The following is a 25786-nucleotide window of genomic DNA, read 5'->3' as shown; positions in this document are numbered from 1 at the left end:
GTACTCTAGGTGTGGCCTGACCATCGCCTTATACAATGGAATAATCACCTCCTTATCCCTGCTGGAAAAATTCCTGTATATCATTGACAATACTCCATGAGCTACTCTTGCAGCCCGTCTGCACTGCTCAGAGAACTTCATATCTGCCTGCACAACCACCCCCAAGTCCCTTTCATTCTCTACCACTGTCAGTGTTGTACCATAGAGTTGATACGTTGCTCTGGGGTTGCTGTTTCCCATGTGTAGTACTTTACATTTGTCAATGTTAAACTTCAATTGCCACCTCTCAGCCCATCTGCTCAACCTTTCCAGATCCTGTTGCAGAAGCATAGTGTCAGTAGTGTCCTTGACAACCCTGCCAACCTTTGTATCGTCTGCAAACTTGGACATTAATCCCGATATACCATCATCAATATCATTTATAAATACAGAAAACAATAATGGACCCAACACTGAGCCCTGAGGGACTCCACTAATAACATCAGTCCACGATGAGCAGTGTCCATTGATTACCACTCTCTGTCTTCTCCCCCTCAACCACCCCTTTATCCATAGCAGCAATTTGCCTCCAATGTCACACTGCTCCAATTTGTGTAGCAGTCTTCCATGTGCAACAGTATCAAAAGCCTTTCTAAGATCCAAGTATATAATATCAAAGTTATTCCCTGCATCCAGTTCTTTTGTGACTGCATCATAGTATCCAATCAAGTTGGTCAGGCAAGACTTCCCCTTAACAAAACCATGCTGTGTCTGAGCTATAACTGAAGTCTTGTCTAAATGATCCTGCAGTGCGTCTTTAACCAGTGCCTCCATTAATTTTCCTGGAACAGAAGTCAAGCTCACAGGAAATGAAAGATACTGCACATAGGTAGAAGTAATCCAACAGTAACTTATCAACTGTGTGGTACTACACTCAGAGTAGTGGAGAATCAAAAAGACCTGGCGGTAATTGTGCAGTCACACATGCTGCCAGGACAGTTCATGGGGCTTTTTTGTCAATGATATATACAGAAACTTTGCTAGTAGGGATAAGGAGATTATTATCCCTTTGTACAAGGCCAAGGTCAGGCCACATCTGAGTATTGTATACAAGTCTGGAGGGGTGCAGTGAAGGGCAACCAGATTGGTGAAGGGAACAAAAGGGTTCTCTTACCTAGAACGACTTCAGTTCTGCAAATTGCAGCTTCTGGAAACTAGACACAAAAATCTGTGTAGGTATATAATGCCTTGAATGGATTGGGTAAGCATAATATGAATGGCATTCTTCTTCTAGCTGAGAGTACACACTATAAGTTGAGGAAGGATGGTTGCAGGATAGATGAGCAGAAGTTTGCCTTCAGCTAGCTTACTAGTGGACCAATGTGGCGCATACCTTTCCTTCTAGTGTTAACCTAAGCAGCGAATTCTTTGCTACTTTTCTTTGCATTCTTAGGAGTCCTTAGGAGTTAAGGGATTAGGTCACTAACCTCCTTGGTGACCTAATTTCAGACTAATCTGTACTTATTGTAGGATGTTTCCTGTCAATTTATAATCATCTTCTCTTCTTTCTTCTCTGCCATTAATCTCATCAGTTCATGTGACATCCATTTTGGTCTGAACTTTGAACAGTATCTCTTGTTGGTATAAAAAGCTTATTACTTCTATGATTACCTCCCTGAATGCTTCCGATTTAGAATTTGTTATTAGTAACGTCATCTGTAAGTCCTGGTGCATTGAATTCAAAAACTGTCTGAGACCACTGTAGTCACCTTTATGAAAGCAAAAGTCTTTCCCTTTGCCCTACTCAGTAGTTACATCTGAGTAAATTCCACATCAATACACTGTGATCATTGCCATCTAGTGGGTCTTTTATCTGCAGGTTATTACTGCATGAAGAGTTGCTACTAATAATCAGATCAAAAGTGTTGCTTTTCCTCTTTGCCTCTCTAACATGCTGCTGCTGTAGAAAAACAGTCATCCAATAAATCCACAAAAATCTTGCTGCTGTGCAAGTGACAAACCCTAGTTCTAGTCAATATCTCTAAAGTTAAAATCCCCCATTATAAGATACTCATCTGGCTTTTACTGGCTCATTCTATATGTTTGTACAGTTGTTCATTATACTCACCACAATCATTAGACCTACAACACATTCCTAATCTCATATTTGTTTTTCCAGCACATATTTCTCACACCAAGTTGACTCAACATTGCACTGACCACCCATGTCAACTGGATGCACTGCCTTATATGTTCCAAAATCATGTGCTTCTTAACTAAGAAATCCTCTTCTCATCCTGTACGTATGCATTGTACTCTTCCATATTCAGATTTTGAATTCCTATAACTGAGTGACACCAAGCCTATCAAAAGATATTTGAATTGTGCCTTTTAGTGTACTAATGCTTGCCCTTTCACCAGTGGATTGTAATGCTTAGTAATTTGAGTTCTAGATTTTGTTAATTTGAGTTATAGATAATAATGTTGATAAGATAAAATAACACAACTTTCACATTAGTCCAACATAACAAATTAAGCCAATATTTACAAAAAAAAAAAAAAAAAGCTTATTTCAAAAACAATATAAACATGAAATTCATATCTATTTTTCAATGGTTCTTAGGACATGAGGGCTGAACCCAATCACCCAGTTGGTAACATGTGTCCCAGTTCACTACATAAAAATTTTGCATGACTGAAACAAAACAATTGACACACTTCGCTTTGTGTCCATGTTTTTTTTTTTTTTTATTGTTGTCATTTTTATTATAAACAGCCTTCTTTGCATATTACCTCCTGTGTCACTTGCAACCTGATACCTGTTAAATTCATTAAATTCAATAGTGGGGGGAGGGGGAATCAGAATGGACCAGTGTATAGTATCCCAGCTGGGATACGTAGCATACAACTTGTCCAACTATATCAGTCCCCCATTCTAAGAAGGGGGGACTGATATAGTTGTCATGTTATGTAGCTTTTTTTCCCCTCCCCTCTCCCTCCTAGTGAAGCATCAGTTTTACTACCAAGAGGCATAATACCTGTCAAAACAATGTTCTGGATTTTTTTTGTAGCATAGGATACTTTTGTGACACCTTCCTGAAATGCATGTAAGCTGGGATTAACACCCAGTGGCCTGTTAATTGTGATTCTTATTGGATATCTGAAATCATGACACAATAGTGAGCTACTCCTAAAAGAACTACAATATTTGGAAAATCTATTAATCCAATTTCATTATATTTTAAGGGTATGTTCCCTTATGTAAACTGGGAACATTAAAATCTTATGGTTCTTTCCGGTGTTACTTTCCCCATTCTAATATAGCAGGGTTGGCCAACTTAATTTGTGATGCGATCTACTTTTTTCCTTCAAAATGTACCGCGATCTACCATCTTAAGAATTTCATTGCACATGCTTAAAAAAGTTAATCAACACATTGAAAATGCTGTTTATAATTTTTAAAATTAAATACAATTCAAAATTCTTATTTTAAATTCATACGTATTTAAAATTTTAATTTATGTGAAATTTGTGTGTTCGTGTCATCTGCCAAGATTTCAAAATCGGGGATATACTGCGATAAGGCCAACTGTAAAGAATCTTCTGTATGCAAGTCCATAAGAGTAGAGCAATTCTTCATGTTTGTTTGTTTCAAATATGAAAAGGCCGATTCACATAGATATGTGGAACCAAAATAGGAATTTAAAAGTTCACTGCATTTTTTTACATTTGGGTACTTTTCTCAGCAAACACATTTCCAAAAGTCTTTTTCTGATGATCTGGCTTTTAGGAAGATATCGTTTCGAAATGTAATAATTTCATTTTGGTAATATTTTCTCCATGTGAAAAATCTCAGCGATTTTTTCAACAGGATATTTTCGCAAATGATCTTGCATATTTGCAATATGAATTTTTTTTTCTTTGAGATCCTTAGCCATTGCCAAAAACTGATATTGATATGCAGAAATATTACGAATCATGTCACCCTCATTTTTGTTTTTTCCTTGTAATTCCAAATTCAGATCACTTAATTTACTGGTAAAATCTGGCAAAAAAGCCAGACCACACAACTACTCCGTATCTCAGTGGTTTTCAACCGGGGTGCCATAACAACATTCCAGGGGTGCCAAGTAATTTGGGTTTCAGTTACTTAAACTTATTATTTTTTAATTTATATGTTTATTTCATTATAAAAAGGTGTACAGTATCTTTTTAATTTTGTGGTGATCTATAATTGATATTTACTTAGTACCTCTATATAAAGAATAAAATTATATATTGTGTATATATATATATATATATATTGAGAAAATTGAGTAGGGGTGCCGCAAAATAAAATAAATTACTTAGGGGTGCCATTATTAAAAAAAGGTTGAAAACCACTGCCATGTCTTGTAGCTGCTGATAATCAAGTCCCCTATGATCAACAAATTTTTTAATTTCATTCAGCAAATTTCGAAATCTCTGTAGAAACTTACTCCGACTTAGCCACCTCACATCTGTGTGTAATATCAGATCTGGTTCATTTTCATCAAGTTGCATTTTGAAAAGTCTCCTTTGAAGAGATTGTCCTCTGATGGAATTCACGATTTTGAAAGCTACACATGTGTATGTCCAAAACACTTTTGGTATTTAATCTTTTGCTGGCTAACACTTGTTTGTGGATGATACAGTGGTAACTTAAAAAATCTGGGAATTCATCATCCTTTTGGCACAATGCGAAGAATCCGTTAAGATGCCCTATTATTGCTTTAGTTCCATCTGTTGTTATTGATACGATCTTAAATAGTGGTAATCTAATTTTTTCAATAAAATTTTTTAATGCATTAAATATATCAAGACCTCTAGTTTTTTCTTTTAACGAAACCATACCCAGCAGTTCTTCTCTAGTAGCAGAATCACCCGAAACCATACAAATAAAAACAAGCAATTGAGCTGTATCGCTGACGTCTGTAGCTTCATCCAGTTGTAAAGAAAAGGACACACAATTTGCAATATGAGCACGCAATTGTTCGCTCACATTTTTACTCATTATTTTCGATGCATCACAGTATTTTGAGATGAACTGCAGATCTTGAAGAGCACTTTTAATTTCATTTTTGTTCTTAAAATTTTCAAAAAGAGAATCTTATTTCTAAAAATGCATCTCTGACAAATTGACCATCAAAAAATGGTTAGCATTTTTTGGCAAGATGACACTTCAAATGATGCTACAGTTACTGCTTTAGATTGTAAATTAGGTGTCATGAAGAAATTTTGTTGTGCGAATAATCTGGAATTAAGTTATTTTAATTTATTTTTTCTAAGGTCACTATTAGGCGGAAAAGTAGATTGGTATTTACCATGGAGTGCACTGAAGTGCCTTTCTAACTTTTCTTTTTTTGGGTATAGCCACAGAAGCATTGCAAATCAAACAACATTTTTCTTTTATCAGTACAAAAAAGTATTCTGGTTCCACTCTTGATGAAAGTTATACGTTTTACTCTTTTTCATAGTATTCATTTCAAATCAAAGGGTATTAAATTGACATATGGGTACTGTCCAGTTATTAATATTAAGTAAGCTAAATAAGAATTTGACACATACACTATTCTCTCCACAACGTAACTGCGTGAATTTTCGCTAGACAAGCCTAGTGGCTGTGCAGCGACAAGAGTAGTCAACCAATCAGGGGCGAGCCATCCCGAGGGTGCACTGCACCCGGGCACCAACACTCAAGAGGCGCCTGAAACTTACATACACGTATGAAGAAAATTTTAAAGGGGACGCCAATTTTTCAATTGGCGCCTGGGCATCAAATTGTGATTGGCACCTGGGCACCACATACCCTAGAAACGCCCCTGCAACTCATTTATAATAAGCGGATGCAGTGGGGTGCATAATAATAATAATAACATTTAGATTTTAACTAATCTATTTTTTATATACATTTAAAATTCATCGTGATCAACTGAAATTAAAGCTGAGATCAACTAGTAGATTGCGATCGACTTGTTGGCCATCCCTGTAATATAGTATTAGTAATGGTAAAATATGCAATTTAGAAGTGTGTTGTACAATCAACTACCTGCTAGCTGAAAGCAAATTTCTGCACATCTAGCCTGAAACCATCTTTTCTCGATTTAAATGTATGCCCCACCCACATGTGTTGTATAAGCAAGAGGAAGGCTGCCATTGGCATTAAGCTCACTCAATCCGTTCAAAGCCATAACCACCATAATCAGATCTCAGTGTAGGTGTCTGTTTCCAGATACTTCAATTTGCAGAACTGAAGCTTTTTCTGGTAAGAGTGTCCTCTGTACCCTTCAATAATCTTGTTGCTATTCTCTGCACCCATTCCAACAGATCAACATCCTTCCAAAATGAGACTTCCAGACATGTCTGCAATATTTAAAGTGTGGTTTATGTGCTGCCTTATACAATGGAATAATCAACTTCTTATCCCTGCAGGCATATTCTTCTATATTACTGAAAAAACCCCAATGATTTGTCCTGACAGCCTGTCTGCACTGCTCAGAGAACTTCATATCTGATTCCATAATTACCCCCAGGTCTTTTAAGGTAAAGATTTAAGTAGAAGTAATCCCAGATTAATGTACCAACTGTGTTGTACAATACAGTTGGTACATTAATCTGGGATTGCTACTACCTAAATGTGCAGTGCCTTGCATTTGTCAAACTTCAATTGCTATTTCTCAGCCCATCTGTCTAATTTTTCTATATCTTGTTACATAAACATACCTTGATTACTGTCATTAACCACTCTGCCAACCTTTTTATCATTAATATTAAGGTTCAATATTAAGCCTGATATACTATCAAGTATCAGTATCATCAATAAATATAGAAAAGAACAATAGGCCCAGCACTAAATCCAGGGGGGGAAACTCCACTAATAACCACTCCCTGTCTTCTCTCACTCAACCATTCTCTTTATTCATAGCAGTAACTTGCCCTTAATGCCACACAGCTCCAATTTGTATAGTAATCTTTTAGGTGCAACAGTATCAAAAGCTTTTCTGAAATCCAAGTACATTATGTCAAAATTATTTTTTGCATCAGTTCCTTTGTTACTGTATCATAGTATCCAACGAGATTGGTCAGATGATTGTCCATTAATAAATCCATGTTGTGACTGCCATATAACTGCAATCCTGTCTTGATGGTCCTACATTACTTCTTTAACCAGTAACTCCATTATTTACTCTGAAGCAGAAGCAAGCTCACAGATCTGTAATTACTCACTTCATTCTTTTATCTCCCTTTGTGAAATGGGGATACACTGGCACATCTCCAGTTCAAAGGGACTTTTCTTGAATCCAAAGATGGTCACATTATTGCAAAAGGTTTACTGACCTCTCTCTCTCTCTCTCTCTCTGGCACCTCCATAGCCAGGTGGGAGAAGCAGCAGTGTGTAGCACACGCTTCTTGATTAGACCGGGGTTCGAGCCCATGACCACCAAATATGGAGGATGCAGAAAGGTCAGGGAATGACCACCACATATCCCCTGAGCAATATGCTAATGCTCCTAAAAACAGGTCTATAATTACTTGTAGTAGTAGTAGTGGCATGTGATGCAAGAAAACAAGTGTACGAGCTTATGCAGCATCAGCCAAAAAAAAAAAAAAAAAATTACAAAACAATTCCCTCTAAATGTTTCTCCAGTTCCTCCTTAAATTTATTTAACCTATCAACTTCCACAATGACAGATGGAAGTTTGTTCCAGCAATTAACCACCCGCTGGCTAAAAACAAATTTCTGCACATGTATTCCACATCTGTCTTTCCTCAATTTGAATTTATGCCTCCTTAGGTTCATAATCTAAACAAGTGGAAGAATCCCATCAGAATTCAGCATGCTCAACCCATTAAAGGCCTTATACACCTCAATCAAATCACCTCGCAGATGCCTAGTCTCCAGCCGTTGCAGAACTTAAGCCTCTCTTGGTAAGAGGATCCCTTCATTCCCCTCACCAGTCTTGTTGCCCTTCTCTCTACATGCTCAAGCAAATCTACATCCTTCCTAAAATGAGGCCTCCAGACCTGTATGCACACGTGCAGTGTGCATACAGGTCTAATCAAGAAGCAGTGTGTAGCACACGCTTCTTGATTAGACCGGGGTTCGAGCCCATGACCACCAAATATGGAGGATGCAGAAAGGTCAGGGAATGACCACCACATATCCCCTGAGCAATATGCTAATGCTCCTAAAAACAGGTCTATAATTACTTGTAGTAGTAGTGGCATGTGATGCAAGAAAACAATTGCTAATGCTCCTAAAAACCAAAATAACAATAACTTTCTCTCTCAATATAATTGAACAGGTTCCATCTACCCTAGGTCCTTATTTATATTTAGCTTCAAAAATTCCTCTTCCACTATTTTCAGTTATCACAAATTCATTTAGCCTCATATAATTTGATATACTCATCAAACTGACAAACTCATCCCTAAAAACTTCACAAGTGAACATAGATTCCAAATATCTATTCAGCTTGTCATCAACTTGAGGAGAATATCAACTGTTATATTATTCATATCAGGCCAATGAGATTTGTTCCTTTTCTTCTAGTGTTTATGTAGGTAGTAGTAGCAGTGGCATGTGATGCAAGAAAGCAAGTGTATGAGCCTATGCAGCATCAGCCAAAAAAAAAAAAAAAAAATCACACCATTCCCTCCAAATGCCTGTCTAGTTCCTCCTTAAATTTATTCAACCTATCAACTTCCACAACAGATGGAAGTTTGTTCCAGCAATTAACCACCCGCTGGCTAAAGGCAAATTTCTGAACATCTATTCTACATCTGTCTTTTCTTAATTTCAATTTATGCCCCCTTAGGTTCGTAATCTGAACAAGTGGAAGGATCCCATCAGAATTTAGCATGCTCAACCCATTCAAGGTAAAAAAGTCTTTGCTAATGGTAATGCAAAGAATGATTTTCTTTGCTAGACTTCTTGTAATCTGCCTTAGCTTGCTTAACCCATATTGTGACTTGATTTGAAACCAGTTTATACCTACAATAGGTTTCTATACCTCCCTCTTCATAATTTATGAGCATTCCATGCATTTTTCTTCTCTGGACCTAATCTCATCACGTCATCTAGTGGAAATATATTAATTTATAGATTTAAAGATTTAAAGATTATTCTGATTTTCAGAACAAGGTTTGAAATTGCCAGAAGGTTATCGAATTGTAGCAGGGTGATTAATGATTTTGTAATAACTGAAAGCAAAGTGGAGGAGAAATTGTTGAAGTTAAACATAAGAAAGGCATCTATCCAAAACCGGACAGAAAGATCTATCCAGTTATATTAAAGGAGGTAGCAAAGGAAGTAAGCAAACCCTTAGCCATAATTAAGACTCAGGACTCAGAGGAAGTCCCCACAGACTGCATGGGTTTGTTAAGGGAAGGTCTTGTCTGACAAATTTGATTGGTTATTATGATGTGGTTACAAAGGAACTGGATGCAAAAAATAATTTTGATATCATATATTTGGATTTCAGGAAAGCTTTTAACACTGTTGCGCATGGAAGACTACTGTACAAATTGGAGCAGATTGGTTTTAAGGGTAAGTTGCTACAATGGATAAAAGGATGGTTGAGTGGGAGAAGCCAGAGGGTGGTAATCAATGGGTGCTGCTCTTGGTGGACTAATGTTATTAGTGGAGTCCCACAGGGTTCGGTGTTGGGTCCACTGTTTTGTATATTTATCAATGATATTGATGAAGGTATATCAGGTTTTAGTGTCACAGTTTACAGATGATACAAAAGTTGGCATGATTGTTAATGACAGTAATGGCAGTGTGCTACTGCAACAGGATCTAGAAAATTCGGGCAGATGGGCTGAGAAGTAGCAACTGAAGTTAACCTTGACAAATGCAAAGTACTGCATATGGTTAGAAGTAACCCCAGAGAAATGTAACAAATGTGTGATTCAACACTTAAGGTGATAGAAAATGAAAAAGACCTGGGAGTTATTATGCAGTCAGATATGAAGTTTTCTGATCAATGCAGACAGGCTGCCAGGGCAGGTCATGGGGTTTTGTCAATGATATATAGGAATTTAGCTAGCAGGGAAAAGGTGATTGTCCCTCTGTATAAGGCAATGGTCAGGCCACGCCTTGAGTACTGCATACAGGTCTGGAGGCCTCATTTTAGGAAGGATGTAGATTTGCTTGAGCATGTAGAGAGAAGGGCAACAAGACTGGTGAGGGGAATGAAGGGATCCTCTTACCAAGAGAGGCTTAAGTTCTGCAACGGCTGGAGACTAGGCATCTGCGAGGTGATTTGATTGAGGTGTATAAGGCCTTGAATGGGTTGAGCATGCTGAATTCTGATGGGATTCTTCCACTTGTTTAGATTATGAACCTAAGGAGGCATAAATTCAAATTGAGGAAAGACAGATGTGGAATACATGTGCAGAAATTTGCTTTTAGCCAGCGGGTGGTTAATTGCTGGAACAAACTTCCATCTGTCATTGTGGAAGTTGATAGGTTAAATAAATTTAAGGAGGAACTGGAGAAACATTTAGAGGGAATTGTTTTGTAATTTTTTTTTTTTTTTTTTGGCTGATGCTGCATAAGCTCGTACACTTGTTTTCTTGCATCACATGCCACTACTACTACAAGTAATTATAGACCTGTTAGTTTAACTTCTGTTCTAGGAAAATTAATGGTGGCACTGGTTAAAGAAGCACTGCAGGATCATCTAGACAAGACGTCATTTATAGCTCGGACACAGCATGGTTTTATTATTATTATTATTATTATTATTAATGGCCATATGGTACAAGGAAGCCTGAGGCTTATGCTGCACCAGCCAAAAAAAAAAAAAAAAAAATTCCCAAGTTACCCCCTGAGAGAGAGAGAGAGAGAGAGAGAGAGAGAGAGAGAAGTAGAAAGGAATCGCCAAGAAAGAGAAGAATGATGATATCCAGCTCAGGACCCTGGGTTTGCCAAGCCCATACTCACCAGATGTGAGCCCCCGCGTTTTCTTAAGGGGAAGTCTTGTCTGACCAATTTGATTGGATACTATGATGTGGTCACAAAGGAAATGGATGCAGGGAATAACTTTGATATCATATATTTGGATCTTAGAAAGGCTTTTGACTGTTGCACATGGAAGACTGCTGCACAAATTGAGGCAGTGTGGCATTGGAGACTCAACCATCCCTATAGATAAAGGGATGGTTGAGTGGGAGAAGACAGAGTGGTAATCAATGGACACTGCTCTTCGTGGACTAATGTTATTAGAGGAGTGCCACTGGGTTCAGTTTTGGGTCCATTGTTGTTTTCTGTATTTATAAATGATACTGATGATGGTATATCAGGCTTAATGTCCAAGTTTGCAGACGATACGAAGGTTGGCAGGGTTGTTAAGGACACTAATGACAGTACGCTGCTGCAACAGGAGCTAAAAAAGTTGAACAGATGAACTGAGAGGTGGCAAATGAAGTTTAACATTGACAAATGTAAAGTACTACATATGGGAAGCTGTAACCCCAGAGTAACATATCAACTCTGTGGTAGAGAATGAAAAGGAACTGGGGGGTAATTGTACAGGCAAATATGAAGTTTTCTGAGCAGTGCAGATGGCGTCTCATGGTGTCTTGTCAATGATATACATGAATTTTTGTAGCAGGGATAAGGAGGTGATTATCCCCTTGTATAAGGCAGTGGTCAGGCCACACCTTGAGTACTGTATACAGGTCTGGAGGCCTCATTTTAAGAAGGATGTAGAGCTGTTGGAATGGAAGTGTAGTGAATGGAACGAAGGGTTGCTCTTACAAAAAAAGGCTTAAATTTTTCAGATTACAGTGTCTGGAGACTAGGCACCTGAAAGTGATCTGATTGAGATGTAGAAAGCCTTGAATGGTCTGAGCATGCTCAATGCTGATGGAATTCTTCCTCTGGCACAGAATAATCACCTGAGAGGGCATAAATTCAAATTGAGGAAAGACAGTTGTAGGATAGATGTGCAGAAGTTTGCCTTTAGTCAGCAGCTAGTTGATTGGCGGAACAGACTTTCTTATTTTGTTGTGAAAGTTGATAGCCTAAATAAATTTAAGGCTGAGCTGGACAAGTATTTGGAACGAACAGAAGGGTGAAATGGGAGCGTTTTTTTTTTTTTGGATGATGCTGCCTATACTTGCTTTCTTGCATTGTATGCCTCTAATAATACTAATAAACAGCATGGAAGGGAGTAGAATCAGCCACATGAAGGTAAGGTAACCGTAAAAGCTACAGCTTTGAAGAACCAATATTCTCCAACATTAGTAAACCAAATTATCAACAGAACTCTTAACAACAATTACAATCCCGAGCTGAAGAAAGAGGAAAAAACCAAAGTACCAGCTGATCATACCATACAATCCAGGAATCAGCAGCATTACAGCAAAACCCTACAAATTACCTACATTCTATGCAGAAACCCAATCCCTAAAACAGAAGCTTTCCAACAATCAACATTAACCATCCAACACCAGAGGCCTCATATACTATATCCAGTGCTCCTGCAACTCAACCTACATCGGTGAATCATACAGAAGACTACAGGAACCCAAGAAAGATGCCCAACATGGCAAAATCCACAAATCCCGAACAGCCGCTCATGCCCTTTTATGGAAGAGGCACGTGAGACTTTACCAACACCTTAATACTTTCAACAGATTCATCATAATCCAGAACATTTAAGGAAGCCTTAAATGTTCTGGATTATGATGTTTCATAAAATATTTCAGAAGCTCAGCAATAAACAAGAAATCACCCTCCACAATGCCTATTATAATCTATTACAAGATTCTAACCTAGAAAATTCTATTCCAAGAAAAGATCACAAGAAAAAAGAAGATTCCAACAACCCTAAAACCCATAGATTCACTCTCCTACCTTAATCTCATCAACAGCACCCGGAGGTAAATCCCCCGTAATATAGCCCATTGCCCAAAAACCATCTCATAGAAAACCTACCCACTGGCTATTCAAAAATCAACCCTACCTACATAAACCCCCTCTCAAGAACCAAGTACTTCTAGAAAACTTCACTCCAGGATCGCATAAACTTGTAAACTTTTCCAACTTAATAGTACATGAGAGAAACTAAGAATTTCCAGCTCAACTATATGAATTAATTACTTGATTAATTATGATATATTAATGTAATACTAATTGTATTTATTATAAATAGGTAATTGTATATTATATACAATTACCAATTTATAATAATTACAATATTTTATAAAATTTGTAATTAATACTCATAACAAGGTCAAATGTTATCAAAATTACCCAAAAAGAATTTTTCTGTAACTCATATACAAAAATTGAAACCTAGCAAACTGTAACCCCATTGGTAACTTTAATTATTTAACATAATTAAATTAACAGAATTTTGTAAAACTTTCTAGAAAATTGTACTAGTATTCAGGCCTGTGAGGCCAAACAAATGTTTAACCCCATAGGCCTAAAGCCAGTAAAAAATGAGATAGTATTTGCAATACAGTGCAAGGAAGCCAGAGGCTTTTGCTGCACTGGCCAAGAAAAAAAAAAGTTTTGTCCTTCCCTCCCCACATTCAAAGGTGCAGCTGACCTCTGATTTTTTTAAAACTGTCAGCCTCAACTATCTGCAAAGGCAATTTGTTACAGCAATCAATAACTTTCTGGCTAAAAGAAAACTTCCTACAATCTCGTATAAACCTCTTCCCCCTCTAATTTGAATTTATAGTCCCTAATCCTGAAATTCTTTATAACAGTGAAATTGCAACTTTATTCATTTTATTAACCCCTCTCAGAGCCTTATAAACCTCAATCAGATAGATCACCTGTGAGGTGCCTGGTTCTCAAGCTCTGCAGCCCACATAATCGGAGTCTTTTCTCGCATGGTCACCCTTTTGCAGGCAACTCACCATATCAGTTGCCTGTCTTTGGTCCCTTACAAGAAGCTCAATGTATTTTTTCAGTTGAGATCTCCATACCTGAACACAGCATTCTAAATGTTGAATTTAGAGTGGGTTTAAGACCTCTCTATCTCTGCAAGATAGTGTTCAATAAACCGTTAACAGGACACCACGGGCTTTCCTGGTTGCCTGTTTACACTGCTCAGAAAACTTCAATCTGCCCATATTACAACTCTCAGATCCTTTTCTTCCTCTACTGTTTTTAATTCAACTTTATACGAAATGTATAATTTATTTTGGGATTGCTATTACTTGCATTTTGCCTCATTAAAAACTTGAACACTTAAAAAAGCTGCCAGTTTTCTGAGTTGTGATTTTGAAGAAAATATATGAGAATGCTATCTCCTTTATTAGACTAGACAAAGACAGTAGCAAATTTAAAATTGAGAAAGGAGTTCGACAAGGATAAGTTGTTTACTGCTGCCCTTGAAGAAGCTTCCAGATGACTGGAATAGTTGCAGAAAGGAATCAATGTGAATGGAGAGTATCTAAACCATTTACAATTTGCAGATGACATTATGATCATAATTAACTTGTTGTCCCATATCTACAAATTGTTCACAAGGGTCGTTACTAACAAATTAGAAAGAATACTTGATGAGAATCAGCTGAAAGAGCAAGCTGGCTTTAGGACAGGATTCCTGTGATAGCAATAAATTAAAGAAAAGATTTAATCAGTTATGCAGAGTTAGTAAGGATTTCGGACTAAAGATGAATATGGTTAAAACAAAAGTAATGAAGAACAAGTATGCCACAGGAAGGATTATAATCACTGAAGGTGCAGAAATTGAAAAGGTGGATTCACATATTTATCTTGGTCAAGTCATTTGCTGTAATACATGGCTAGAAGTTAAACGAAGAATAAATTTCAGATTGATTATCTCCTCGGGAAATATAGTCATGTATGGGGACAATATCTCAGTTTGTCTGAACGTAAAATAATGAGCCAATGTATACTTCCCATGATGACTTATGAAAGTGAAACTTGGACACACCAAAAGAATGGAAGAGAAGCTGAAAACTACACAGTGAAGAATGAAACAAATTATATTAGGAATCAGACTGTTGGATAAGAAGAGAAACACATGAATTAGGCAGCAAACTCAAGTAAAGGATATTCTTATCAAAACTAAAGAACTGAAATGGACTTGGGCAGGACACATAGCTAGAAGACATGATGACATGGACTAAGAAAATAACAGAATGGTACCCAAGAGGAGCTAAAAGAAAACTTGGAAGACAACGATGGAGATGGACAGATGAAATTCAAGAGTTCATGGGCAGTAAATGGACAGCCACTGCACAAAACAGAAGAACTGGAAAGTTGCTGGAGAGGCCTTCATCCTGCAGTGGACTGAAAATGGCTGATGTGATGAGTTACCAACTTCAGTCATAGCACTGCCTTTACATATTGGCGATTTGATGGCACTTCTCCAATTCAAAGAAATTTCTCCCAAGTCAAAAGAGGGTCTCTTATTTAACATCATTGTTTCAATACACTCCTTGGCAACCTCCTTCAAAATTACTGGGTATGTGTCATCACCTCTGGGCACCTTACTTCCCTTTATGCTTGAAAGTTTTTCTAATAAACAGTCATCTGTAATTTCAAAATCCCTAATTTCACATTGCTGAGCCTCTTCTCAGCATGAAGGGTCTCTCAAGTTCCCAAAACATAGCCAGAATTGTTTAAGTGTTTGGTATTGAGGTGTTTCAATCATTCAAATTGTAGCATTTCTTCTTCTTCAAGAGGAGTGTTTCCATTTACAATGGGTTTCCTCAGTCTACAAGTTATTTTTTGGTAGGAATATTTTGCTACCATAGCATTTCAATATTAAATTACTTGAATCCACCACATGATATAATAGTGTAGTCTCGATTATTATCTCACGAGGTTTTATTTGTATACAAAATTTTACAATCCATACTTTTTATATATATATATATATTAGGTCAAGGTCCGGATAGATTTTGGTTTGCGGGTGGTGGTGGTGAAAATTTTGGACGGGAAGCATTATATATGTGGGATTCATCTAGTCTAATATAAAAAAAATAACATGGCTTTTGGCTGTCTGGGATTCTTTGGAACCCTAGTTCAACACTAATTGCATTGTTCCAGGATCCCTAAGACCATGGGGACTCAAGGTGCCAATGGTTGTGTTGCTCCAAAGCAAATCCAGCCCTTGTAATTTATGGTGCAGAGGGAGCAGATTTGTTTACACTCTACCCTCTCAGTAGCGTAGGGATGCCTTGGCAATGGGGCAGGTACCAAGGGTGCTGCTATCAGAAAGGTGCCACTGACAGGCCACATCAGTTCCGTTCCAAGATGACGCCCCAAGATGATGTCAAATCAGGATCAGAGCAGAGGGTGGGGTGAAAATCAGTTTTTGCCAAATGGCGTGTTTTCGGGAGCAATTCAAGCCTGCATGCATCCTTAAATCTGAGTACATACTGCATAGCAGCATAGCTCTGTTTGCCATCCTGAAAGTGTCTTTGAAAGGACCAATTTCGTTATTTCTTAGATCATCTAAGGAATAATGAAATTTATAATGTTTTTACTGAAATTGAGGAAACTTGCAAAATTAAAATAGTACCAGTTGAAAAGAGGAAGGCAAAACAAAAATAAAAAAGCCAGGTGTGCATGCTGAAGATGAATCGCCGAACTTCGACAGAATAAAAATTTCTTGTTTTTCAATAATTGATTATATTATAATGCAGTTAAATGAAAGATTTGAATCTCTAAAAAAGATAGTAGAAGACTAATTTTTTGACTGGCAAAGCGTTCCATTCAATGACAAGTGAGGATTTAGAAACTAAAGCTATTTTTTGTTAGAAAAATACCCTGAAATTAATCACGACCAATTTAAAATTGAAATCAAATTCTTTAATTGATTTCAATTTTAAATTTGGTGTTTAAATTCTTTAAACACCAAATAATTGAAATTTTAGAAAACAAAAATTCCGATACAATATATTTTATACGTATTGGCTAAATGGGAGTTACAAGAAACCTATCCAAATACTGAAAAAGCTCTTAAAATATTCTTTACAATGACAACAGTAGCTACTGTCGGAAGGAGTTTTAGCAAGTTAAAACTTATTAAGAATTATTTGAGATCGCGCCGGGACAAGAATGCACATCATATCTATGTCTCCTTTCAACTGAACATGAACTTACTAGCAAAATAGACTTCGATGAAATTATCACAGATTTTGCTAACACTAAACAAGAAAAATTAAGCTTTGATATAATTTAATAATTTTATGTTCCTATATAATGTACCTATCCATATCTATGTTTTTTTTTTGTTATTAAATAAGAGAAGTTTATTTGTTTTACATTATACTGTATATGTTTACACATAAACAATATTATTTATGCTTCAACTCAATAAAACAATGATAAAATATCGCATTTCTATATAACGAAATCAATGGTTCGCTTGCAAAAATTCATTAATTAAACAGAAATTTCAATATAAAGAAATATGACCTTTTCAACAATTAAAAATAATTACTGAAAAGATAAAATAAATAAATAAATTTTCTAACATTTTAAAATAATTTATTAATATACAGATAAGCAATTTTTTACATACAGAAATGACTTTTCTCATAGTACATGATGCGCACAATATTACTATACTTAAGAATTATTATTTTGCAAAATATTTGGCTATCTTTTGTTGTACACTGAATTTTAATGTACATCGATCATTAAAAAAAAATGTTCATATTTGTTTTAACACTCAAATACATCTATGCTCAGGAACATTTTCTTCACACAGTAGAAGGTTGACCAAAACCTACTGTCAATGTTGAATATGCTTGCTCTGCTCACTGGCTAAGGATACACAGAAAGCAATTGACCAGCTCTACTTCTCGGTATGTGGAACAGGTAGTTGGTTGGATAAATTTTAAGGGTACCACTGAGTTTAAGATGGTAATCTCTTAATTCGCGCTAAGCAACAGCACTATTGCCTAAATTGTTTGCAGGCCAGAGGTGCGAACAGTGAGTATCCAGTTAATTCTCTCGTAATCCAATCGTTATTATGGAAATTTTCTTTCATTCTACGGAAACTATTTTAAATGTAATCACCAAGGAGATTCAAAAAAATTCACTATAAAGAAGTTCACTAAACAGAGGCCCGAATGTACTTATTATTTATTATGATTTAACCAATTATCGAAATAAGGCATATAGCCACGAATTTGCAGGGGGTGCCAAAAACCTACCTACGCCTCTGTACCCTCTTAAAGATGCACTCATTGAGAGGGTACAGAGGCGTACTCTCTCATTCCACTTCACAGTGCATATATAACAAGACAACTTTGCTAAGTTTTCCTTGGCATTTGTCTTTGATATTTTCATGAAAATGACTCACAAGGTCTGTATAATATGTCCTTGTGACTGTCTAGCCTTTCTGAAAATAATCCACTAGCAATACTCCCTCAGCATTCCAAAGAATTAATGCCATCATCTTGCCAGCAGAAGGAATAGACTTGTCTTTCTTTAGAGGGGTAGAAGAGCTGTGTTTCTTCTGTCTCTAGCTGAAAGTGATGGACCCACGACTCAAACCTTGCATGGAAATTTTTGGATCTGCTTGACAATGTTCACATGACTTGACCACTTCAGCATTTTTGATCTACTATCAACAACTTTGGATCCATTATGCTGACACCTTTTTCATAGCGAGAACCTCTGTTATGTGGATGTGATGATCAGAATTGTCCTTGAGGTTGTCACAGACATTCTCTCAGATATGCCACACAAGCTGTACTTGCTATCTGGGAGTCTAAAATTCTGATGGAACTGATATTCGAGTGACACTCAAGTCAAGTGGACTAAGTTTTGGCAAGATCTGAACGGTCTGTGACAACCAAATCCTCTGCTTGCACCTTCACGATGGTGGGACTGTTAGTAATCATGGGTATAACCTCCATGCACAAGTACATGGTGGGTGACCACCCAGGTGTGAACCAATGTAAACAGGGGTCGAGGTGTGGTGCCCACACCACATTGATGAATGCCGCCCCTCTATGTTACCAGGCAGTACTAGGTGATAGATGACTCTCATCAACCAGTGCAATACCACCACTTTGCTTATTGGAGGCTTGAAGTGGTGGAACCCATGTTAAGTTTCTAGAGCTAAGTTCCAGTCAACCCTACCCTATCTCTTCCATCATGCAGCATGATTGATGACTTTTGAGGTTATGATGAACATCATAGCGAGATCCAATATTCCTTACATTTTGAGGGTACAGCTCTAAAACAGTGTTCACAGGACGGCCGCTAGTTAGTACACCAGACCGAACCTATTCATAACTCTCTAGGAGGCTTCCGGATCAGCTAGTGTATAATCTTGCTACCACTACTCTGCCAGATAGTGACTGGAGGGAGTCTGAGTAGTGTGTATGCGGGGAGCATTGTCGAGGCTACGTTATGTCAAGGATCTGGGTATATTCCTACCATGTGTACGCCATATCCAAAAATTTCATTACTTCATAAAGCATGTTCCACCCACTTTTTCTTACTATTGAATACACAATGAATTGTCAAACTAATAGAGCAAGCTTATCTGCAAAAAGATCTAAACCTCCCAAGCACTTCCTAATTCATTTCACGAATATACGTGGTCTCAATTCTAATCTCAACCGACGTCCATTTCCACTTGCGGTCTGCCAAACCCCATGTGCTTTTTCTGACAGAATCTCAGTTATCGGTTGATTCAACTACTGCTCATCTCAGATGCCGAAATTATTCGCTGTACAATTCCTTTCGCCTCAGAGGTGGTACTTGTGCATATGTCCATTCTGATATTCCCTGTCAGAGACTTGGCAATTTGGAATCTCCTGTCTTTGATCTTCTCTGGCTTAAAATCTCTCTACCTCATTGTGTCAAATTCATTTGTTGTTTCTCCCGTTCTCCAACTACACTAATCACTTGGAGCTCTTTGACTCCTCTCTTTGCAACTTGACTTTCTCTAGTCCAACTTTTCTAACAGTGAGGTAATTTTCCTTGGTGATTTTAATGTTCACAACTCCAGCTGGCTTCCGTTTTCTAGTCACACTGACCCAGCTGGTCGAGATGCCGATGCTTTTGCAATTACTAATGACCTTGCACAGATTGTTCATTTACTTACAAGAATACCGAACAATCCTAATCATACTGCCAACACGTTTGATCTTTTTCTCACAAACAACACTTTTAAGTACACGGTCGAGTTAAATAGTCCTCTAGGCAGACCTTAGATCACAACTTGGTTATGGTCTCTTTTCCAAAGGAGCCTTTATCTCATAGCTATTCTCAACCTCGTATTGTTTAGCATTACAAGAATGCAAAATGGGATGACCTGCGGTATTTCTTTTCTTCTTTTCCTTGGTCAGATTACTGTTTTAAAACGTCTGATGTCAACGTTTGCTCAGATCGTATCAGTGAAATTATACTTGCAGGAATGGAATCCTTTATCCCACACTCCACTTTAAAATCTCATCCTTTATCTAAACCTTGGTTTTCCAATAAATGTGCTAAGGCTGTTCAAGAGAAGAATGTTGCATATCATAATTGGCTTCTTTCTAATTCTTCAGTTTTATTTTCTGCCTACACCAAAGCTCGCAACAATTGCAAAGTAGTTATTAATCAGTCCAAACTAGAGTTTGAACAGGCTAAGAGTAGAAAACTTGCTTCTTGCCCTAATTGTAGCTGAGCATTCTGGTCTCTTGCAAAAGCTATGGGCTGCAACTTTTGCCCATCTCTGCTCCCATCTCTGTCCAAACCAGATGGTTCTGTTGTCACTTCAGCCAAGGATAAAGCTGACCTGCTAGCATCCCATTTTTCTTCTAACTCATGTATTAATGATCTTGGTAAAAAAAACCTCCCACCATTCCCAACATGCTCCATTCAATGCCTCCTGTGGTCTTCTGTAAAAAGGATGTCAGAAGGATTTTGACGAATCTTGATGCTAAGAAAGCTCCAGGTCCCGATGGTATTTCTCCACTTGTTCTCAAAACCTGTGCTCCTGAACTTACTCCTATTCTTAGCCACCTTTTTTCACTTTCTTATTCCAAAGGTGTTTTTCCTTCTGCTTGAAAATTTGCTCATATCCAGCCAGTTCCTAAAAAGGGTGACAAATCCCTCCTATCCAATTACTTCTACTCTTTCTAAAGTAATGGAGAAATCAATTAACCGCCAAATCTTAAACTACCTAGAAACCTTCTGTCTGATCAACGATCGGCAGTATGGATTCCGTCAGTGTCAATCCACTTGTGATATTCTTGCTTATGTTGCCCATTTATGGACTAATTCAATGGAAAGGTTCGGTGAAACACAAGTAGTTGCTCTTGACATCTCAAAGGCTTTCGATCGTGTTTGGCATAAAGGTCTTCTAAACAAGATTCCATTTTATGGTTTGCCAACTGTTTTTAGTAATTGGTTATCCAGTTTTCTCTCTGATCGCTCACTGAGGGTGATGGTAGATGGCTCTCTTGTCTTCTAACTTCTCCACTAATGCCGGTGTCCCCCAAGGTTCAGTTCTTTCCCCCACTCTTTTCCTCTTGCATATTAATGACCTTCTTCCATTGACTAAAAATCCTATCCATAGTTTTGCCGATGATAGCACATTGCATTCTACTTTCCATTTTGAGAAACCTTGCCCTGCTCAATCAGCTTCAACTTCTCAAAAATCTGCTACCAATTCCTTAAATGCCGATCTTAAGGTAATTCTCCAGTGGGGCAAAGAGAACTTAGTTGATTTCAACCCTTCTAAAACTCAGTCTTGTCTTATATCTCGCAAAAAGGACTCCTAAGCTTATCTTTAGTGACACTCAATTTCTAGGCAAAATGATATATCTCTTTTGGGGATCACCCTGACTTCTAATCTCTCTTGGCACAAGCACATTACAAATATTGCTTCCTCTGCATCTAAAAAACTTGGTTTTCTCTTTCGCTCTCGGCGTTACTTTTCTTCGAAACAGCTGCTCACTCTGTATAAATTGAAAATCCGCCCTGCCAGGGAATATTATTCCCACATCTGGGGTGGTGGTGCCTCCAAAACCTCTCTCAGGCTTCTTAATTCCATTCAGAAGAGGGCAGTTAGGTTAATTAATGATTCATCTCTAACAGAGTCTCTCCACTCGCTGTCTCATAGACGTACTGTTTCGGCTGCATGCATCTCCTACAGATACTTCCATGGGCATTGTTCTTCTGAATTGGCTTCTATAATTCCTGCTCTCTCTTTCAAAACAGTCCGAACACGTGCCGCCACCAGCCAACATCCATTTACTGCCAACTTCAAACTCACAGAACCAACTTTTCATCTTCCTCGTTTATTCATTCAACTGCCATTTTCTGGAACAACCTTCCTTCATGCATATTTCTTGAAAATTATAGTCTACAGAAGTTAAAGTCCAATGTCAACAAATATTTTCTTTCGTCTTTTCAACCTCCAACCCAAGCACGGTACTAAGTACTACAGGTTCTAATACCTCTTGTGTTTAGGGTTTACATAAAAAAAAAAAAAAAAGAATGCTGGGAATGTACCGAACTGTCACTCATCACCAGATCATGCACACTATCACTTTACAGTGATGGACACTGCAGATCTTCCACAGTATGGGTCAACTTCCAGGCTCTCTCTCCCTTGCTTAAATTCTGCTGCCCACTTCTTAACCATGGAATAGGCAAGGACATCCTCGCCCAATGTTGTAACCATATCCTCATGAATTGGCTTTGGCATTAGTTCTGTTTTTTCCCAAATACTGGATGACTACATGGACAGATTTTGTCCATCTTTTCTCAGCGATCAGACGACTAAACATGAAACTACTTGACTTGCTGTTTGTGTTGTCGGAGGGGAAAGGTGCTTAGTTGTGACTGGCAAGTCATTATTTTTTGTCACAGTTTCTTGTTCACTGTATTACTTTTGTTTTCAGACTTGTTCACTGTATTCTGTATTAGTTTTGTTTTCAGACTTCTCTGCTGTTTTATGTGTTTCTTAATAGCTGTTAATGCTCGTAAAATCGCCTAGTAATGTACAGTCACAAGTGTGAATTTGATAGTTTCAGAATACAAGTGTTTTCAGTGTTTTTTTGATGATTTGAATTTTTTTTGGAGTAATCATATGAGTTGAAAGTGGAAGTTAAATTGCTCATGCACGTCAACAGTAATTTCTGTTGACGTGCATGAGCAATTCTCATTGTTAATGCTTGTGAAATCATCCAGAAACATATGGCTACAAGTGTGAATTTGATAGCTTCAGAATATAAGTGTGTTTCAGTGCAGATGTTTGATGAAGTGTACCAGCTGGCATGCAAGGACTCATGAAGTGAGTTGTCTTTGTTTTTGACGATTTGATTTTTTTTGTTTTATATTAATTGTATGAGTTGTTAGTATCAGGTTCTCTTTATAGGGGGGGGGGATAATTTCTGTTGATGTGCACGAGTGATTCTCATTATTAATGCACGTGAAATCGTCTAGTAATGTACAGGTGAGAACAATCAGCAGTTGTATGTGGTGTTAATTTCTGTTAGTTGTGTAAAAAAAATTGCCGTTTCTTTTTCTTCATTTCAGCTTCATCATATTGTTATGTCACATGACATCCTCTAGAAAGATCGATTGTATGGAATGTGGCTTGTTTCTGTCAATCAATGTTGGCATTGCTCCACCTTGACGACACAAACTGCATCATATAGTTTCACGTTTAGTCGTCCGATTGCTCCAGAATGCAGATTTACCCATAATTCTGATATTTATATTTTTCCAGGGTGTAGTTTTCTCTCGTTCTTGTAACACTTTGATGCTCACTATGTTTGTTACCCAGTAATGTATATTACCATTTCGTTTTTTATTATGTCCTCTAAATGTCAATAGGTTCTGCAAGCAGGGCATGCTGCCAATTTGTTGTTAACAAGGAGCTGTCTTGGGAAAAATTGCAGCTAAGAATCACTCCCAGGTAAAATAATCTGTTAAATTTTTTTTTTTTTTAACACAGGTCTCAGACAACCCTCAAAAATTTAACAAGGAACTCGCAACAAGCCCACTCTGGCTGAAAGTAAATGTATATCTGATTCTATAACTTTACTTTAGTTCTTAACTTGTTTTTCTTATTATATTGTCAACCTTATCATCGTTTTTTTATTTATAATGAATTACCGTTTGTTTGTTTTTTCGCATAATATTTGATGGCATAATCGTTTTTTCCAATGGTTATTTCATGCCAACCGCGCTACTTTTCAGGAACCTGTCCCCCGCGGTTAGCAAGGGATTTGTGTATTACTTATGACAAGAATAATAACAACCAAACCTGATACTGTTCCCTATTTTTGTGTTAAACGGAAGAAAGTACAATTCGCTAAAAAATGACGTCAGCAAAAAGCATGTCAAAGAAATACCCATTGCATGAGACAGTTACAAACTTATGAAATATTTGAAACTGTACATGTTTGTATAAATATAGCCCTATATATTTGTGTAATATAAGTAGTAATGTAAAAATTATTAATCACAGCTAGCTAATTATTTTTGTACATTTCATAATTCATTTTGCAACACAATTTACCGAGTATAAATTTAACTCGAAATACTCACCTTTAAAGCATATTTTTGCCCAGTTTTTTTGTCATAACATTCGACCACCTTCCCGTTAATCCCAAGGCCCAACACTCTGTCTGTAATGGAATAGTCTGCAGTAATTACAGTAGATTTTGGCGTTAATGGCGATCTCGCATTACCCAGTTTTTCAAATCCACTCATGATCAATATAAATTTCTTTAAAATGTGATTGTAAGCTTTAACAAGAAAAGGTGCAATTTTGCATGATGCGTATATAATAACAATCACCTGATGTTCATCTGCATAGGGTGAGTAAATACTGAAGTTCACAGAGGAAACAGGATAAAGCCGTTTCACATACACTGCATTACATCTCTTAAGCTCATCGAACAATTCCAGACCGTCCCACCAAGCCATACAAAACTTATCTCCAAACTGAATCGCAAGCTATCCGTATACTCTTGCTCCCAGATGATCCGCCAACACAAGAACTACTGCTATTGCACAAACAACAGCAATTCTTTGAAGTGCGGATTATTTGAATAAACGCAATGTTGAGTCAACTTTAACTATATTGTTCACATAAGGTAAGTACGAATGTGTCCGAAAAAGTGTACAGGCAGTGAAGTTTAATGAAATGGTAAAAGCAATATTACCATTTACTTTTAACTATTTATACAGCTACCTATAACAATAATCGACCACATTCGCACACAAACCCATAAGGAATGTATATGAAATCTCTTTCTATACATTTCTTTCATGCCAAAATCTGGGAAATACAGCGCCGCTCTGTGAATTGGCTGATCTGTCAACGTGTGTACTGTTGCAAAAAGTTTGTGATCCACTAGAAATATCACATCTAACAGCTTGCATGCAATAATCACCCGGGCAGCCATATGTAATACACATATATTGATGCTATTAATATTCAGTATAAATAATAAACGCATAATTATTTATTAAATAAATTATATAATTATTTGAAGCATATTACATATATAATGCTTCATTAATCTGAAACATCTAAAATAATTATTTTTGAAGTTGTAAGGTAGTTTGAAAAATAATAATAATAATAATACCACAAAAGATTAAGTGTTGTGCCCATTTGTGGATCATTACACAGAGCCGCGGCAATCAGCGATGTACAACTATACTGTACATTGTATGGTTATCGTGACGAAGTAACAGAAAAGCGAGAAGATGAAGTCTAAATTACACAAAATGCAAAAACTAATAGAAGGATAGCAGAAATCGAGAATATTGAAGGCGGAAGAAAGAGAGAATTAATGTAAATATCCTATA

The 25786-nt window shown here is 37.2% G+C and overlaps 1 protein-coding gene across 2 annotated transcripts in view; it reads right to left on the bottom strand.

Moving 5' to 3' along the window:
• Window positions 1-25142, bottom strand: part of LOC150086870 (MAP kinase-activated protein kinase 2-like) — a 197501-nt gene extending 172359 nt beyond the window's left edge. The window contains exon 1 of one of the 2 annotated variants that reach the window (XM_090371638.1): window positions 24767-25142. In XM_090371638.1, coding sequence (XP_090227764.1) covers window positions 24767-24895 — 129 coding nt within the window. In that variant the 5' untranslated portion in view covers window positions 24896-25142. Of the gene's footprint in view, window positions 1-24514 lie in introns of both variants that reach the window. The other variant, XM_090371637.1, reaches the window with a different exon arrangement.
• Between the last annotated feature and the right edge of the window lie 644 nt (window positions 25143-25786).

This window comes from Mastigoproctus giganteus, chromosome 4 (genome assembly GCF_048544385.1).
Source record: "Mastigoproctus giganteus isolate SK-2022 chromosome 4, ASM4854438v1, whole genome shotgun sequence".
NCBI lineage: Eukaryota > Metazoa > Arthropoda > Arachnida > Uropygi > Thelyphonidae > Mastigoproctus > Mastigoproctus giganteus.
Note: the sequence above shows the minus strand (reverse complement) of the source record. Positions and strands in the feature narration are given on the sequence as shown.